We start from the raw sequence: 19,014 nt of genomic DNA, 5'->3' as shown, positions 1-19,014 counted from the left end.
TATGATAATGAGACCAACCTTTTGCAGTCTCGAGACTCGAAGTCGATACGGCAAGAAGAAGCTCACGGCGAGATCAAAGACTGGCGCTGGCGGCGAGGGCAAGGTGTGACCGTGTGAGAGATTGAGACAATTTGAGAGTGAGAAAGGTCCGCCGGTCGCGAACTCGCGGTTGCCTGGGATTCAAGACTGAGAGAGACAGAGAGTGATTGAAGTTGAAGTCTTGAAGACTGAGAGAGAGAGAGAGAGGAGGCTAACCTTTTGCTGTCGACTGTCGAGACTTGAAAACGGCAAGAAAAATCTGACGGCGAGATGAGAGAGAGAGACTGACGACGCGAGTCGCCTGAGAGACAGAGCGAGAGAGAGAGGAGGCTCAGGGCCTCAGGCTGCGCGAGACTGCGATCTGCGAACGAACTCTGGACTGAAGAAGAAGAACTGAAGGCAGGGAAGGGAAGGAACGAGAGTCTAGAAAGGAGAGGCAGGGAAGGGGAATGAAAAATAAGGAGGAGGAGGGTTAGGGTTACAATAAAAAGATTAAAAAATGACGCGAGTCGCCTGAGAGACAGAGCGAGAGAGAGAGGAGGCTCAGGGCCTCAGGCTGCGCGAGACTGCGATCTGCGAACGAACTCTGGACTGAAGAAGAAGAACTGAAGGCAGGGAAGGGAGGGAACGAGAGTCTAGAAAGGAGAGGCAGGGAAGGGGAATGAAAAATAAGGAGGAGGAGGGTTAGGGTTACAATAAAAAGATTAAAAAATTAAAAATCATCTCACAAATCTTGGAGGCATGAGGGTTCGAACCCATGCCTCCAGCTTGTAAACTTTCACTGAAACCAACTTGGCAACAGGTTCTGTTTTGTTATGATTGTATGACTAAAGTATTTATAAATATTCAAAAAAATTATATATATATATCGGTTCGGTTCGGTTCAGTTCGGTTTCCGAGCCTCAAAAACCGAAACCGAACTGGTCAGATTCGGTTCGGTTCGGTTTGACAATTTCGATTCGGTTTTTTTACGGTTTGGTTTTTTTTCAATCTCGGTCCGGTTCAGTTATCGGTTTTTTTCGATTTTCGGTTTTTTGAACCCACCCCTAATGGATATTGCTAAACTCTGGTAAAAAAAACATTTTTGAAAAATATAAAGAAAATGAAGACGGTGAATAAAAAACAAAAAAAAGGTGGGACTAGAAAACAAAGATGAGAACAGAGGGAACCAAAGAGCATTTTGCTCAACAGCTCGTGTACCTCTCGCCCCATCTCTCCCTCCCCGCCCAAACCCTAGCTCTCTCTCTTCCCCCCCTCGGCTCCCTGTGTCTCTAATCTTCGATCTCACTCAGATCCTTAGAACCTCCAAAACACCTACACCGCGCTTACCCCGCTGTCGAAAATCTAGGGTTTTATTCAAACTATCCACCGCACCATGGAAGGCCACCACAGGGCTTGACACCCACCCTTCTCCCTCGCTCCAAATCCAAGAGCCAAAATTCATCGAAAGGGGTTCGAAATTAGACCATGTATAGGGAACGTGGCGGGTCGTCGAAAACAGAGATTGTTGGTGGGTCGCTAGACCGCAAGCGCATCAACGATGCGCTGGACAAGCACCTAGAGAAGTCCACCCCATCCACATCGAGAGCTTTGGCTAACAGTAAGGACAAAGAGAGGCTCTCTGTGCCCTCCACTTCCGCTGGTAAATCTCAGCTTGATCACCGTGCGGCGGCAGCCACGGCCGCCTCGCTCGCCAAGAACAAATGCTCTGATGGTTGGTCTTGTTTTTGCTCTCTAGTTGTTTTCGGTTTGTTTGGTTTAAATTTGTTGGATTTTGGTTTAATGGTGTTTGTTTTCGTATTTTTATTGGGAGTTGCTAGTAATGTGTTTTAGGACTAAGATTATTAGCACAAACTTTCTTATATGATCTGGGTTTGTTCCATGTATAAATGGTTTTCTCGTTTTCGCATGCTAATTTTGTAATTCAATGTCCTTTATGTTTATGATTACGGATTAGTCACCGAAAATATATGGAATGTGGGTCTAATGTTATTGTATGCTGAGTTTATGTTTGGCAAAGGGGCCCTGATTATGTAATATGCTACTTTTAGTTATTTTTTGCAAAAACTAGGATATTACTAAGTTGAAAGTTCACTCATTTATTGCTCGTTTGGAGTAGCGTGATTACTTGAAATGGAAAGATTCTTAGCTGTTCCAAGTCTTAGAAGTTTTCAATTTTAATTCTTTTCCAAATTCTAGTCTCACACTTGTGTAACTTTACATCTTTTTAGTGTTTGACTAATGAATACACATGAAATTTGTAGAAGAGGACTAAAAATCTACTTGGTAGACATTTGCATTGGAAATTGTCATTTCATTCTTACATAGTTAGTTTGCTTTAATTGCAGAGGAATCTGAAACAGACAGTGAAGAATCAGATGTCAGTGGTTCTGATGGAGATGACACTTCTTGGATTTCATGGTTCTGCAATTTGCGAGGGAATGAATTTTTTTGTGAAGTTGATGATGAATACATCCAAGATGATTTTAATCTCTGTGGATTGAGCAGTCAAGTTCCATATTATGATTATGCACTTGATCTGATTTTGGATGTTGAGTCTTCTCATGGTAAGAATTTGTCTATGCTAATGGGGCTTTTAGTTTGTTGTGTGTGAATGCATGCGCATATTTTTCCCCTTTAGAACCATCTTTTTTACATCTTTTAAAGTAAAGGTAAGGAAAATTGCATACTATTTGATTGTTAAATTGAGGCCACTCTCTTTTAATAAATCTCCTTGGAGTGAAAGGCTATTAGTGTTTTATGGAAATTAATCAATTGTCTGCTTGAATTATATAAACTGATTTCGAGACAAGCCAGGTAATATGTTACTTAATGTAGGGGGTTTGCATGTATAGTTTAGTTGGTTGGAAAGTTTCTTGAAAATAGATTCCATGAAAAGAAATTGGTGCTGTTCTAGTCAATATAAGTAAAGTAGTCTAGTGGATCACAGATTGATATGAAACTTATGAAGTAGTTGGCGAAACATAAGATTGGTGACACCCTATTGAGTTTTCAATTGGTAATGGTGGCCCTATATGAGATCTGAGTCAAGGGGCCTTGATATGTGTAGTATGGTTACTGGTGGTGGACATCTTGCTGGATATTGGGTGACAACATTCAACCGTCTTCAGTGGACAGCAGCAGCCCATTAATATTGTTATTTTCTTGTGTTGGTTCTGCATTTAGCATTATAGTGAGGAATAAAGATTCGTAATTAGGTTTTGGTATGGTTTTTTGGACTAAAAGTTTTTATGGGTATGAAATATGAATGCTTAATTTTGAAATATCAACGTGGGACTCTGAGATCAAAAGTGAAAGCATGCAATACCTAGATAAAACTGGGGTAGAACTCCAAATAACGTATGAAAGGGATGATGTTGGGGTTGAAACTTGGATAGTGGTTTGTAAGGTACGATGAAACAAAGTATACCCAGGAGATAATGCTCTAATATCCTCTCTATCTGTCTGTCTGAACAGCTGTCTCTCTCTGTTTATCTGTTTTGGTTGTGGTCGTTTTTCCTTTTTGTCATTGAAATTGAGGCACTTAATAAATGGGGACTGTGTCCAGGTGATATGTTCACTGAAGAGCAGAATGAGTTGGTTGAATCAGCAGCGGAGATGCTATACGGTCTTATTCATGTTCGATACATACTGACTAGCAAGGGAATGTCTGCAATGGTAAGAATCTGACTATTGTACGTTTGCATTTTGGTTTCTTATTATATCTTTTTTTTTTTTTTGTTAGAATATTGATCTTAAAGTTCTACAGTTGGAGAAGTACAAGAACTATGACTTTGGAAGATGCCCAAGAGTGTACTGCTGTGGACAACCTTGCCTTCCAGTTGGTCAATCGGACATTCCTCGTTCAAGCACTGTAAAAATATACTGCCCCAAGTGTGAAGATATATATTACCCTCGATCGAAGTACCAAGGCAGTATCCTTTAATGCATAAATTTTGCATCTGCACTGAAGTTCTTTTCATAGTTCTCTCTTTTCAGTTTTGGGTTTTCAATTACCAGATGAGTCTTCTTACAAATTTTGACGAAAGAAATTTACCCTTTTTGGTCTTTTGTAGAAGTTGTATTTAAGTTCAGTGTTGTTCTCTTGTAAATATCATTTGACAGTCTAATATTATGCTTGGGGTCAAGACTTAGTGCAACTGCTTGTAAAAAAACTACTTTAATTGGTCAACAATACGTCCTTCATTTGCAAGTGTCAATACCAGGATCATGAAATTTGGACATGGATTTTATTTGATCATTGAGTGGGTGGTGTAACAACTGAATTTGCGGGCACTTGAATGTCTGATGGTGGTTATAAATGAGCTTTAATAAATCATTAGTAGGGTGTAATGTCCTTCCTGAGACTGATATTATAAACAAATATCAGATTTGCATAACTCTGCTTATGAAATCACTTCATCTCTCTCTCTCTCTCTCTCTCTCTCTCTCTCTCTCTCATGGTTATTATTTTACCATATTCGAGTTTTGTTTGACTTTCTGATTTTATATCTCAATTTCCTGAACACTTTGAAGATATTGACGGAGCGTATTTTGGAACCACATTTCCGCACTTATTCTTGATGACGTATGGACACCTTAAGCCACAAAAGGCGACACAGAGTTACGTTCCAAGAGTTTTTGGTTTCAAGCTCCACAAGCCGTAACCACAGTGCAAGCTGCAAAACCTGTGATGAGGTTTACTATTAACCAGCCTTGGTTCTTATCTTGCTTCATGCCTCCATTGGTAAAAGGACTGGCTGTGACAAGTGAGGTAAGATGCAGTAGCTCAGAAAGTACTACAAGTGATCTACCATTGGAAATGCTTAATGTGCAAGTTGGCCTATTTGCAGAGCAAAGTAGCAAACCTTTCTTTGAATTTTAATCATGAGATAACGGAGCGCTTGTAAGTTATTTCATTTTGTTTATTGAGATTGATGTGCTTTGCATTAGGGGTTCGTGTTTATCATTCCTTTTACTATGATTAATCATGCTCCGATCTTATGCCCCTTTGACACAACTTTCCTGTTTATATATTTAATGTGCTACTATCATTTGCTTGATGGATGTAATGCCAAGAACGGTAGTATTTGAAGTTAAAATCGCACTTAGAACATGAGTTTTTCATTTTGTTCATGCAAGGTGGTGTTTGGTCCCTGTAGTTTGGATGTTTTTACAAGGATAGTGATGGATTTGGCTTCTGTAGTTTTGTTGTTTTTACAATTAGGTTTTCAACCAGGTCCCTGTAGTCGTGTTTTGTTTTAATCAAAGAGATTGAGAATTTGTCACTGTTGGACGAATATGTCACGAGGCACGCGTGGAAATTGATAGGTAAATTTACCTTTCAATTACCGTTCCATGCGTGCCTTTTGTGAAATTTCTGTTTAGTAGATATGAAATTTTCAGTTACTCCTTGATGTAAACAGAACTTTCACCGCAGATGTCCGACCTGAAAAATAAAGCTAAAAAAACACTCGAACTACGGAAAAAAATTGGTCATTGTCCGGAAGGGATGCGAACTTTCCTTTGGATCATCTGAAGACATGATTGGAACTGGTACGGCTAAACTTATCCAAAGTATGTACTGATGGAACCCTTTTTGTCAATAAAAAAATAGAGAAGATAGTTTTGTTTTTTGTCACAATAAAAAGTTAAACATAGTAACGTAATTTTATAAAACAAAATTTTGTTGTTTTTTGTTTAATCCTCACAGGTGATTTTATTGTATCTAATTTAAAAAAAAAAGGGTAAAAAGTAGAAAAAAAAGAAAAAAAAAAACCTCTCTCTCCACTCCCATGTTCTCTCTCTTCCTCTCTTCTTTAATTTTAAATACAAAAGTAAAAAATTTCACGCACTTTGTATGTAAACATATACTAGTTAGTTTGAAAGTGAAGTTGTTTCACTGTCTAATGAAATTCATACAAACTGGTGGACATTATTATTTTGTCTATGGTTTTGCAAGCTTTGGAACAATCTAACTCGTTGACTCTATTGAAATGGCCAAAATGTGTAACTACATACAAACTATGCAACTTTGGCTCTCTCTTTTTGTTCTTTTTTGGAACATAGCAGATTGGGAGACTCTAAGGCTCCGTTTGGTAGGTTAGATGAGATAGGTTGTGATCAATTAAAATAGATGTGAGTTCAATCCGATGTTTGTTATGTCAAATGTGAAATGGATAAGACTGGACGTGATGAGTTATATGAGTTCATAATAGAGTAGATTATCCAATTTATCTTTATACATGAGTTACAAGTCATGTCTTACAAATCCACGCCAATCTAATCCTATTCCTAAAGCTAAATCTCATTCATCCCACCAAATGGGCTTTGTTTTATAGTTTTGGTTCTTAATCCTTAAACAAAAATCAATGTAATTATTTACTGTAAAACTTTTATTATTATATAGCGGGAGAAATGGGTAGTAATTATAGCCGAATGTGGAAATAGTCACAAGCAGATATACAACTTGTGATCGTTAAAAATCTTCCTCAAAGTGAGAAGAATACAAGGTATGATTGCAATTGACCACCAACATTTTTACTCTTCGAACACATATACCTCGATTGTAATTAACCCACCAACATTCTTATTACTTGATATTCTAAGTAAATGGAATTTCTAAAATTTTGCATTTCAAACACAGTAACTTTGGATTTTGTTAAGTTAAGTTGGTTAGAATTGCATGCTCCTCCTTTTGAATTTTTGGCATATTATTTGTTGGCAGTGTGATGCATTCACGTCAAGTATAATATCCTTCCTTTACACACTATACAATCATGGTAAGGTTACATTGATTAACACAAACTGTTATTACTACTACAAAGTCAGTAGTTACGTTGTGGACGTCTTATTACACTGTTAATGTAGGTTATTATACTTAGACATGATTGGATTACAAAATTAATGTTTATGATCACACTATGAACGTCTTGTTCCAGTATGTAATAAATTATTCACTAGAATGCATCCAAAATCACACAATGTTATATTACAATATCGTATAACAATGTTACATTATAACGTTAACATTCAACATCAGTATTACAAAAGATGTAAAGTCATAATCGTTTGAATTTACAGTTCCAAGTTACATAACAATCGTAATTCATAATTAATTACACATACAAACGATGATTGCATTATACTACCAATTCGAAAATACGAAGTACGTCCGCAGACAACACTTGGCACTCCAAACAGAGGAAATAGTTATTGTTGCTCTAATAGATTATTGTAATTGCAGTTAATTGTAATGGTTTTCTTGTCTGAGACAAATTCCAATGATTGGACAAGTTCAACTCATTATTTTCGACCTTGGTTCTCCAAATTTGTAAAAAAAAAAAAAAAAAAAAAAAACACACACACACACACAACTGGTTGGTTTGATCCAAAAAACATAAAACATATGCACATTTTTGGAAATGGATCATTTTCGGATCTCTTCCTCTTAATTCATCAAATCAAGGGATTCGTGCTTTTGAAATTTAATCCAACGGTTACAAATATGAGCCCACTTTAAAAGTTGTAATAACTTCAGCCGCTTAATCAATTTCAACAGTACAGATCCCTTGATTTGGTGGATTAGGAGGAAGGAATCCAGAGAGGATCCCTTTCCCACATTTTTAAGTTGTGATTAAGGAGACTTTTTTATTATGATTGGTACAAGGATGATACACCACGTGTTTTTATATAAGTCGTGGGAAATTTTTCTTCAAGTTATTAACTTTTTAACACATATATCCCACAATTTGTATAATGACACGTGATGTACCACTCCGTGTTCCCGTCATAGTGAAAGATCTCTCGTGATTAAGTGGTTGAAGGGAAGAGCCGGGTTTGATGGAGCAAATGATAGATTTGTCTTGTCAAGACTTCAAAATAATTGTGCTGTCTATTTAAACATATGTATGCTATTTGGTTCATGAATTTTAAAATCATTGAAGCATTCTTTTCTTGATGAACAAGTCAGGATGGATATGTTTGGTCAAATAAAATCGAATCACAAGATCATTGCTATGTTTAGGGGGAGGATTGTCAAGTCTGAAGAGATTTTAATTTGAAGTATTCGTTAGATATGAGATATTAAAAATCCTTTCATGACCATTTCAAAGGAAATGTGACAAGCATTTCTAATTTTCTTATCTAATATTTGGTGATCCATTTCATAGTAATTCGATCTTAATTCCTTTTGGATATGGAAATCTCTTGAGACATTGAAATCCCTAACCCAAACATAGCCTAAAGTATGTCGGGAAAAAATTGTGGAGCGCATTTTTTTTAAGCATGGTGACATTTCATTCTATATGTTTACCCTTTTGTGAAGATTTTTATTTTATTTTTATCCAAGCGATAGTCTATCAACATTCAAATTAAAGGGTACAAAATTTATGTGAATTTAAACAATATCAATAATTTATTTCTTTTATGAATACTTATTTTAGCAAAATTATCAGTTGACCAGTTTTACTCTAAAAATTTGTTGTTTTGTTTTATTTTGTCAATGATTATCATGGGTACTGGATGTATTCGAATTCAGAATCTCTCTTTAACTCTATGAATAAAAATATCATTAGACCAGTAAATAGCGATAGAGCTACATTACAACCAGACGTGGCCTTCCCCCAAAGAATTTTTCTTAAAGCCTATAATTTCCATTTTCTGTATATCATCCATTCCATCTTTTTTTAAAAAAAAAAAAAACTTGTATAAGGGTTTGAACCTCCACACATAAAGTCCTAGCTCCTCCATGACAGTACTAGTTGATATATAATTAAATTCACACATTTGAATTAATTTTTGAACATAGAAATAAAAAATAGACTAAAGAACAAATGAAACATTGTTTGATATAACTATACATTTACATTAAGAGTATAATACATTGATATCAAATTGATCATTCAAGATTTTCGAACTTAAAATCTCATACTATACCGTAGTACAAAATGACAAAAAATGAGTACCTTTTGGCTAATGGCTTTTTCACTTTCGACTGATATGACACGTCATTGATGATGAACTATTTTGGAACAAAGCTAAGCCTCTTTGTTGGGCAAAAAGCAACTTCAATCATGTTGAGATTTCCTTTTGTCATCTCATGTCAAATTATGGATAGGCCAAGAATCGGAAATAACCCTAAACCAGTTCATTCTTCAATTAGGAAAACCCTAACCCTAAGGTATCGTTTGGTATGCAGACGGGACGGGACAGGATGGAACGGAACGGAGCGGGAGCAAAGATGCCCTCGGATGGAAACAAGGAGGAAGAAGAAAGAGACGGAGAGGTTCTAATTTTGTGTTCCACGGATGTGGAACGAGTCGTTCCAGGGGGATGAGGTGGAACGAAAATTCATCCAAAACTCGTCCCGTGGAACAGCTCGTTCCACCCATTTTAGGCGCACCAAATGTGGGACGGAACGCCTTGTCCCACTCTGTTCCGTCCCGTCAAACGTACCAAACGGTACCTAAGCGATCACAAGAGTTTGTAGCTCTTTCAGAAATGAATATTATCAGTCTCATATTGATTCGGTACACGGGCTGTGGAGCAATCTTTTGTTAAGACCTCTTTTCCCCAAATATTAAAAAAAAAAAAAAAAAAAAGCATGGATACCATCGGAATTGATTTCACATTGGTGTGCTAGACCCTTTGAATGGTTCAGAAATAAAGCATTCGAAGACGAGAATTTAGATACTTGCTATGGTGGTTATGACATCATCCAAGACTAATCACCACATTTCCTTCAGGAGGACCACTTTCTTAAATGGACTCCCGATACAAACTCTCTCCCCTTTTCTTAATGTCGATTAGTACAAAAAAATATATAACTTGTAATAAGGAAGAAAATTAATAGCAAAGACTTTGTCTCCTCTCCTAAAGAAAATAAAAGACTTTGTCTCCTAGCTGGTACTACCCCTCGGTCTTGTAACTTACCACCCACGTCTTTCTCTATTTTTAACATTCAAGAGTGAGGTTTAGCAATTTATTAGATGAGACCATGTTTATTTAGTAGAAATCATCCTTTGTCACCAATGATTTTCGCTAACATGTAAAGGGAATGATTATTTTCGTATAGAGTAGTTGGAAGATAGCCCATGCGGTAAAAATGCTAGAATTTAAACCAAAAGGTGAAAATTTTATTAACTCTCTGTTTAATTATTAACACATAAAGACTCATATGTGAGATTTAAAAAGATAAAGTTAGTCTCATATGTAGCCCCACATGCTAACAATTACAGCATAGTTGATGAAATTTTCAATTTTAGGCCTAAATTCTAACAAACATCACCACAGAGACTTAAATCCTAATTTTTTTTTTTACCACATGAACTATCTTCCAACTACTCTATAATTCCGGGAACTAATAATCTAATTAGGCACTGTCTAACTATGGTTGAAAATAAACGAATGCAAGAACTCCTCTTCTATATAGAAAATCACATGCTTTTGTATAAACTCCTTTTGAATCAGTCTGAGGAGGAGAAGGCGGTACATGTTTTCCATAAACTTTGGTTACTCTTAAAGCAGCAAAGACCCTTGACAATTTAGAGAGATTATATTCATACACTCCAAATTACTTTTCTCACATATTTTTAATATTTTTTTTATCAAGTGTTAGTGGTGTGTAGAAAATATTAAAAAATTAAAAAAGTGTGGGAGAAGTTAATTAGGGTGTGTGAATATAATCTCTCGACAATTTAAAGAACATATTTAATGAGTTTTTATCGATAATAGCCAAAATTTAACATCAAATTTCATAAATATCATATATTATACAATCTTTCAAAAATAACAGAAATTTACTTAAATAGACTTAAGTACCCTCAAAATTAAAACAAAATAAACATGAACTAAATTCAATGAATTAAACTCTTAAAATTAAAACCAAAACCAAAGAATTTTAATTCAGTTTGCATTATTCTTTGGGCTGTTTGGCTGGAGAGAAATTCTAGAGTGTGGAATGGCAGGACCGGTCACCCACTTGTTGTTTAGTGGGCTACTACATGGTTACAGGAATTTATGGCAAATGTCTCTCGCTCGTCGTCGCCATTGCAACTATTGTAGCATGAGTAGAAGACCCCTAGATAGGGTTGGGTTAAGGTGAACGTGGATGGAGCTACAAGGTTAGAGAATAGTCTGAGAGAAGTGGGTGTAATTATTAGGGATTGGCAAGGTGCTTTTGTTGCTGCTGGTGCATGGAACGAGGTAGGATTTAGGTCTGTTGACCAGATTGAAATGGGAGCAACACTTGAAGGTATTAGTCTTGTAAGGAGAATGGGTTTCGCTTTAGTTGAATTAGAAAGCGATTCATGTCAAACAATCAACCTACTCGACCAGTTCTATGTGGAACTCACAACATTGGGTTTGATTGTAGAGGATGTTTACTTTTTGTAGCGTCCTTACCTTCAAGATCTTTCTCTGGCGGCCTCACACTTAGAACAACAATGCCTAGGAGATCTATTCAAATGTTGGGTTTTGGATCTTGATGGTATTTAGGTATATTCACGTGAGTTTTTTGCTATATTTGAAATTTTTTTAAAATAATGATATTTATGAAATTAGATGTTAAATTTTAAATATTAATGATAAATACCCATATTTAATTGCATAATACGCGTATTTACTGTTTCAGGCATATAATTATTTTACCCTCGCCGTCTTATTTGTCGCTTCGAGTTGTCAGATATAGCCTATGGACCCCTCTCTATCTCTCTCACTCTTCTTCTTCATGTCTTTCTCTCTGATATTTCAAAATTGGAAATTTACGATTGTATAAACACTCCACTCTTTTGCCATTAATTCTGCGCACGCCCCGCTCTTCCCAACATCTCTTCTCTCTCCCAATAATCTCAACCCTAACAAAAATTAAGAGAAACATTCTCCCAACCCCACAACCAAATCCAACGCACAAAAAAACCCTTCTTCTTCTTCTTCTTCTTCTTCTTTCTGTTCTTGTTTGTTGGTGTTTTTCTTCACTGTATTGTGTTTTTCCATATGTAATGCATCAGAAGAAATCAGAAGCTCAGATCGGAACAGAAAGCATTGGCGTCTCTTCCGATTACAACCCAATCTCAGCCTCTGCCGCCGCCGCCGCCGCCGCACCACCGCCATCGCCGCCTAATTCTTCCTTCTCCTCGATTTCGCACCAATTCAATCACATCTCCCAATTCCCTCGCTACCCATCTCAACATTTTCCCCACCATGACCCCCCAATCCCTCAAACCACACCTTACAAGCGACCTGTTTTGACCCAAGCCCCCTCCTCCCTCTCCAAATCCCCGACCCTCCACAAATTCCCACCTCCGCCGCAAAAACCACCTCTCTTTTCCCCTTCCATCGCTGCCAAATCCGCCTTCTTTCGCCTCCTCCGTCGCGTTAACCGCCTTCGCCGCCTCCTCCTACTGCTTTCTTTGCCCTTCTTTTACTTCCTGGTCTCTCACCCTAGCCACTCTTTCTTCCTCGACTTCCTCTCCGCCTTCGCTTTCTCCGCCGCATTGCTCTTCTCCCTCAATCTCGCCCTCCCTCGCCTCCCGTCCATACGGCTGTTCCTCGCCAGGTCTTTCCCAATCAAGCTCAAGACCTCCTCTAGGCCGCCGCTCCCGGTGTTTTGGTCAATCGGGTCGCGGCCCAAAGCCGAAAAGAGAGGTAATTCGGGGTGTTGGGTTCAGGTTTACAGCAATGGAGACGTGTATGAGGGTGAATTTCACAAGGGGAAATGTTCAGGAAGTGGGGTGTATTACTATTACATGAGTGGGAGGTACGAGGGGGATTGGGTTGATGGTAAGTATGATGGTTATGGCGTCGAGACGTGGGCGAGAGGAAGCCGGTATCGCGGGCAGTATAGGCAGGGCCTGAGGCATGGTTTTGGGGTGTATAGGTTTTACACTGGGGATGTTTATGCAGGGGAATGGTCTAATGGGCAGAGTCATGGGTGTGGAATTCATACCTGTGAGGATGGGAGTAGATATGTTGGGGAATTCAAGTGGGGTGTCAAGCACGGCCTTGGTCACTACCATTTCAGGTAACTTTGCCACTGATTTTCCGGATTTTTGCTCTATTATTTTGTAGCTTATGTATTTTGTTATTGCGATACCAATATTGTCTTATTGATGTTGTTTCCGCATTGTCTCTGAAGTTTTTTGGTTGGTCTGTTCCTTGTTTGTGATAAGATTGTAAAACTGTTAATTATGGATTGTGCCACTTGATGTAGGTAGATTTGTGGATTCATAAACATCATCAACAGGATTGAGTTCTTTCGGTTAACGTTTGTAATAGGACTAAAAAAATAATGGGCTTTCATCTCTGTTGTACGTGATTGTTGCTGGATATTCTGGGCAGCAAGTACTTTAGGCATTGGGTGTTAGGATTGTTACTGTTGGGGAAAAAAAGAAGAAAGGATGTGAATAGATTTAAATAAACGGATGTGGGTGATGCTCGAGGGAGTGCAACATATTACTCCAAAAGATCATGAAAGTGGAGATGATTTCAAGGTAGTGCTAGGGTTGTTCGCATAACACTTATAGAAATGAACGGCATAAGTGGTGGAAAACATACTGTCTAGTGCTTGAATTACGGAACTCATCCCAAGATAAGATTTGTGAACAATATTATAACCTTTGTTTAGCATGGGACGCTAAACTGTTCCTTGCTTGTTTTTGACCATGTGTTTTAAGGAGAACAGTGATATATGTTGATAATGAAAACTTATATACTGAGATCATTTTAGTTCACCTTTCATCAGATATTGAGATGCAGACATGTTTTATAAATGGGCAATTATTTTTGTGTTTGGTTTCGACCTTATATATGTACGGCTATCTCTGTTGTGGCTAAATAGAAATCTATATGTAAATGCTCAGAATTGATTTTTGACAGAATTTCTGCTTTTTTTCTATTAAAAAAATTCAGAAATGGTGACACGTATGCTGGAGAATATTTTGCGGATAAAATGCATGGGTTTGGGGTCTATCGATTTGCAAATGGGCATAGGTATGAGGGAGCTTGGCATGAGGGTAGAAGGCAAGGGCTTGGTATGTACACGTTTAGAAATGGGGAAACTCAAGCTGGTCACTGGCAAAATGGAGTCCTTGATATTCCAAGCACACAGAATGCAATTTATCCTGTATCTCCCGTTGCTGTTAATCATTCCAAAGTACTTAATGCGGTTCAGGTACATACTATTTACATAAAATATTTGTGTTTACCCTCTGCATTTTTCTGTGGCATGCAATCGTAACAGATGTGTAACAATTTTGTGCCCTTAGTTGGTTTGGCCATTGAACATTATTGTAGGTCAAGATGTTTATAGTTTTTGGTGCTCACCATATCACTTTGTGTCAAGTTAAAGAAGACTGCTGAAGCCAGGATCCTAGAAAAAAATTACAATTGGCGTGACGTAGAATTCATTCTAGCTCATAATTGTAACCTGTAATATTTAATGAATTTTTGCATGATTATGTTTCATACTTTTTGGCAATGAAAGAAACACATGTAGCACTCATACTCTGCAACTTCAAATAATCCTTGATTATTTCCAGTAATCACGTTCTTAGGGAAGCATGAAATTAGGTTGACAATTATTATAACACTGAATAGCCAATGGTATTTCTTGTTAATCTGTTTTATTATTCTGTGTTATACTTACAATCAGGAAGCAAGAATAGTGTCCGAGAAGGCCTATGATGTAGCCAAGGTGGATGAAAGAGTGAACAGGGCCGTAACGGCAGCTAATAGGGCAGCAAATGCAGCTAGAGTAGCAGCAGTGAAAGCTGTCCAGAAACAAATGCAGCATAACAGTAGCAGTGACCACATGCCAATTCAAATTGTATGAAAATCCCAATGAGGACTTACTTATCCATGCAAGTTTGCGAGGTGTGAGAACAAGAGGAAGTTTTATGGTTTCCCTTCTCCGGCAGCTTCAAGTTTTATGTTCGTGTTCTCTTCAGCATCTTGTGTTGAGATGATGATCCTTCTTTAAACTCATTTATGGGGAGTATCAGAGTTTACATCTATGTTGTTCGTTAGGTTGTGTATGCATATAGGGAGAAAGAAGAGGGAATGCTGGTCGGCATCCGAGTACTTCACTAATTTTTCGCTCTGCAATCTTAGCGCGTGTTGTGTATAGATGAGGTAGATGTAATATATAAGTTCTGTGTCCAGGTAAAACCTCGACGCAGCCAGTGTTGTATGTTTACTGTTTAGTATTTTAACAAGGAGATAAAATCTTCAGTAACCAATAACCATTCTACTTACGCATTTTTCTTTTGTTTGTCCATGGACATAAGCACCAAGCGAGTCATTTAATCTTATATATCTTGATTCAAGATGGTCGAATTATCCGGCGGTTTCTCAGTTTGACATTTGTGTATAAACTTTTCATTTTGTGATTTGAACGAGTTATTTTTGCATTTGCATGTACGAAGGAAAGACTCGTACTCATAAAGTGCAGGGCCAAGCAATGTTTGGCCGTATTGCGCAATTCAGAGTTAAAAGCGTAAATTTGCTTTTACGTAAGAATGGATTACCACTAGCGGTACTGTTTAAAAATATTTTTCTTTACTTATAAGTAAGATTTGAAGTTTAACTTTCATCGAGAGTTTGATGCTTAATCATGACTGACACATTGCACAACTTAGCTCGCATTCTCCTCTAATATTGTTGAATGAAAAGAGGATAGATGTATGCGAGGTTTTGTTTTGTTTCGAGGGAATCACAGTCGTGTAAAAAAGTAACTTGTTTAAACTTATGAAAGGGTCAAAAGACTAAAACCAAGGAAACTAATAAACTTACAGATATAGAAAGAGACCCAAGGGGCCGGGCGGGCTCAGCCGGTTCGGGTATGGATTTTGTAAACACAAAAACAGATCCGATCCGGTCCCTTCAATTTTAGTTACCTAAGTTTTGGAAAATTTATATCGAACAAGAGAAATACTCTTTAATTGACGAGTATCGTTGCGGGCATTGCACTTCGAGATCACTTGTACAGACTATCCATGAAAATTCATAGACGTCCATGGCTGTTTTGCTAGCAAATCATAGAACAGGGTTTGGGGTGTGGATATCGTACCTACAAATTTGCTAATTAAAACATACCAATGCAATATCACCTGAAAACGTACTACCCAAACAAAGATCATTTAACTCAGTAACCATTACTCCGCTTAGTCAAAACTAAAGCTCCGCATACAAGTACATAACAAAACATAAGCCAAACTTTAAGAAAATGATAGATGGTTTCATCGAAAACAAGAGAATAATGCAGCTCTAACTCTCGGTCTGCTCCCTCAGCCTTCGGATGGTGCTCCTAACGGTCACAGCACTAGCAGTACTGCAAAATATAACCATTAAACACAATTATTTCCCAGCATAGAAACTTACAGAGGCATGACAAACAGAACTTATCCCTACAAAGTCCTTACTTCAGTGTGTAGGCGCCTCCGGCTTTCACTTTGCCACAATCTTTGCAACCCCAAATTCCAACAGCCTTACGCTTCACCGCGTACTGCAACCATGCATTTTTATTAGAAGGGTTGCATTTCTAAACCTAACCTTTCACAAGAAAACCAGACTTTAGATGGTAGGGTAAGTACCTTCCCACAGAACTCACAGAAGTACTTGCTGTGCTGAGAGACTTCCATCTTCTTGATTTGCTTCCTCAGACTAGCACCATATCGGGTGCCTGAACCCATACAAAAATAAGTAATTCACCATTATAACATAAACATGTAAAATATTGTAACCATTTGATCATGCCAACAACAAATCATCCCGTTTACTAAATAGTTTCTAGAAATAGGACCCCACCAATTCAAAATCCAAATTTTCTTTGTGAACTGTGTGATTGTGTTTCACCATGATTATAAACATCGAACAAACAATCATTGAAAAGTACCCTCCGCCACCCTGTTTGTGTGAGCGTGCACACACACAAGTTATACCGTTTCCCCATAATCCTTCATTTCACCACAAATTCAAAAAAATATACGGGCGAAGGAAAAAAAAAAAAGAAGCAAAATGCACATACCGTACTTCCCAACAATGCCCGCCTTCTTGGTTCTCTTAGTCTGTAATACACACGAGGAAATCAAAGTGGAAAAGTAAGGCAACAAATTCAAGTTCACACTAGAATGATTTATATAAAGGAAAAAAAAAATACAATACACAATGATAACACTAAGGTGTGTTCCGCAAGTAATGAACTTCTTCTAAACCATAATAGAACACAAATAACAAGGCACATAAAAGGGTTAACGCGACAACTCCTTTTAACTCCAAGTATCTACCTACAACGTTGTAGGTAGGTAAACACTTGGAGCTTAAAAGAGTATGGCATCGACCATCTAACGAACTCTCTTGAACTAAAACACATACAATCAGCAATAACAATACACATAAAATGTAAAGGAATAATTTCCCGTCTCCACCTAGAATGATGTACCCAGAAATCAACAAACAACGAGTGCAAAGGACCGACTATCTTACGAAATCTCTTGAACTACAATCAGCAATAACATTCGACAGAAAAAATTACAAGTAATAATTTCCTTAAATTTCCCGCAGTTTAACACAAAGAAAACCCTTTTGACATTCACACTCCATAAGCCACAGATTATATCTACAACAAATTTTGGGGGAAAAAAATCATGGAAAACCCACCAGAATATTTAGACATTTCACACTTTTTACTGATTAATCTAACCCAATAGCTTTTTGGGTCTCTGTATCTTCCTGTCTTACAATTCCCATTTGAACCCAAAAATTAAAAAAATCGAACAAAAAGAAAATAAGTAAAGCAATATGAGATTCGAATACCAATTTGCAGATCTAATTTGCAGACGCACAAACTTTTGCAATACCAGAACTTTTGCAGGGTAAAGGAAACGTACCATTTTGGAAATGGGGACGGAGGAGCTAAAACCCTAGTAATCTCTGTCCCTTCCAGCAGCCCGACGTTTACCCTCGTTACTTTGGTTGGTTTTTATATATGGTGCCTCCCCCGGCCGCAGACTATCCCCCAGCGTGCGTTAGGGCTATTTGTCTTGGGCCTTTTCCTTGGTGGTCCAATTACAGTCCAAGAGATAAATATGCTGAATTGCCGATTTAGTCTATAAATTTTTTTCGAGTGAAATTATGTCTTGAAGGACTTGTTTGGTATCTTATTTGAAATTTTTTATCATTTCTCAAAATATTTCTTGAAAAAAGTTTTCTTTAAGACTCAAAACTTGATTGGTTTGAGATTTAAAAATTTTAAATCTTACGACTTAAACTAGACAAAGAGATCTAAAAAGAGGAGGTCGCCAGAGAGGGAGAAAGAGGAGAGAGGAGGAAAGAAAGTAATAGATGATTGAAGAAAAAAGAAAGAAGAGAGGATTGGATGAGATAGAGAGGAAGAGGAGTGAGAGAAAGAACCTAGAGAATGAAGATAGCGGATTGGAGGAGAGACGAAAAAGGTAAAAAAAGAGGAGAGAGAAAGAATAAAAGAGAGAGAGATATATTTGGAGTGAGAGGGGAGGAGGGAGAGAAAAGAAAGGAGTAAGTTTAAGTTTAAAAACTTTAAAAACTCATTTTTTATGTTTTTAGAGGATAGACTATATTTTTGAGTTGGTCTTGAGTTCAATTTTTGAAAATTGTCCTACCAAATAAGTTTGTAAGGCCTAAAACTTGAAAATTATTTTTAAGTTTAAAAAGTTGGATTCAAGCCGAGTACCAAAGAGGCCCTAAAAAAAAAAAAAATATATATATATATATATATTTATTTATATAAATATAAGTTCCTAAACTCATTACAAACTCCTATTTCATCATTTCTGTTAGATTTCAAGCTTTCCAATCCAATTCTTTGTTAACTTAAGTCATGTGAATTAAGCATGATGCATTCGAAAGGTAAAATCGTCATTTCATTGGTCATAAACACACAAATAGCAAAAACACCCTTCTCCACATTTTCCCGGTCAATTTTGCCCTAATTATGAAATT

General features: G+C 37.3%; 3 protein-coding genes across 3 annotated transcripts; 2 read left to right on the top strand and 1 right to left on the bottom strand.

Moving 5' to 3' along the window:
- Positions 1 to 1,262: 1,262 nt before the first annotated feature.
- LOC103964204 (putative casein kinase II subunit beta-4) lies at positions 1,263 to 5,166 on the top strand. The gene is made up of 5 exons (XM_009377104.3): positions 1,263 to 1,753; positions 2,388 to 2,606; positions 3,608 to 3,717; positions 3,809 to 3,974; positions 4,576 to 5,166. Exons 1-5 carry the CDS (start codon positions 1,507 to 1,509, stop codon positions 4,704 to 4,706), a joined length of 873 nt encoding a protein of 290 aa, XP_009375379.2. The 5' UTR covers positions 1,263 to 1,506; the 3' UTR covers positions 4,707 to 5,166.
- Positions 5,167 to 12,015: 6,849 nt separating this feature from the next.
- LOC103964205 lies at positions 12,016 to 15,275 on the top strand. The gene is made up of 3 exons (XM_048572082.1): positions 12,016 to 13,060; positions 13,948 to 14,209; positions 14,690 to 15,275. The coding sequence occupies exons 1-3, from the start codon at positions 12,039 to 12,041 to the stop codon at positions 14,867 to 14,869; spliced, it is 1,464 nt and encodes a 487-aa protein (XP_048428039.1). The 5' UTR covers positions 12,016 to 12,038; the 3' UTR covers positions 14,870 to 15,275.
- Positions 15,276 to 16,158: 883 nt separating this feature from the next.
- On the bottom strand, positions 16,159 to 18,048 carry LOC103964207 (60S ribosomal protein L37a). The gene is made up of 5 exons (XM_009377107.3): positions 17,925 to 18,048; positions 17,063 to 17,102; positions 16,629 to 16,717; positions 16,458 to 16,540; positions 16,159 to 16,366 (listed from the first exon to the last, which is right to left on the bottom strand). Exons 1-5 carry the CDS (start codon positions 17,925 to 17,927, stop codon positions 16,303 to 16,305), a joined length of 279 nt encoding a protein of 92 aa, XP_009375382.1. The 5' UTR covers positions 17,928 to 18,048; the 3' UTR covers positions 16,159 to 16,302.
- Between the last annotated feature and the right edge of the window lie 966 nt (positions 18,049 to 19,014).

Source organism: the organism of the source record quoted next, unplaced genomic scaffold, assembly GCF_019419815.1.
Source record: "Pyrus x bretschneideri cultivar Hongxiangsu unplaced genomic scaffold, Pyrus_bretschneideri_v1 Contig109, whole genome shotgun sequence".
NCBI classification, from domain to species: Eukaryota; Viridiplantae; Streptophyta; class Magnoliopsida; order Rosales; family Rosaceae; genus Pyrus; species Pyrus x bretschneideri.
This window is presented reverse-complemented; position numbering and strand designations above follow the sequence as displayed.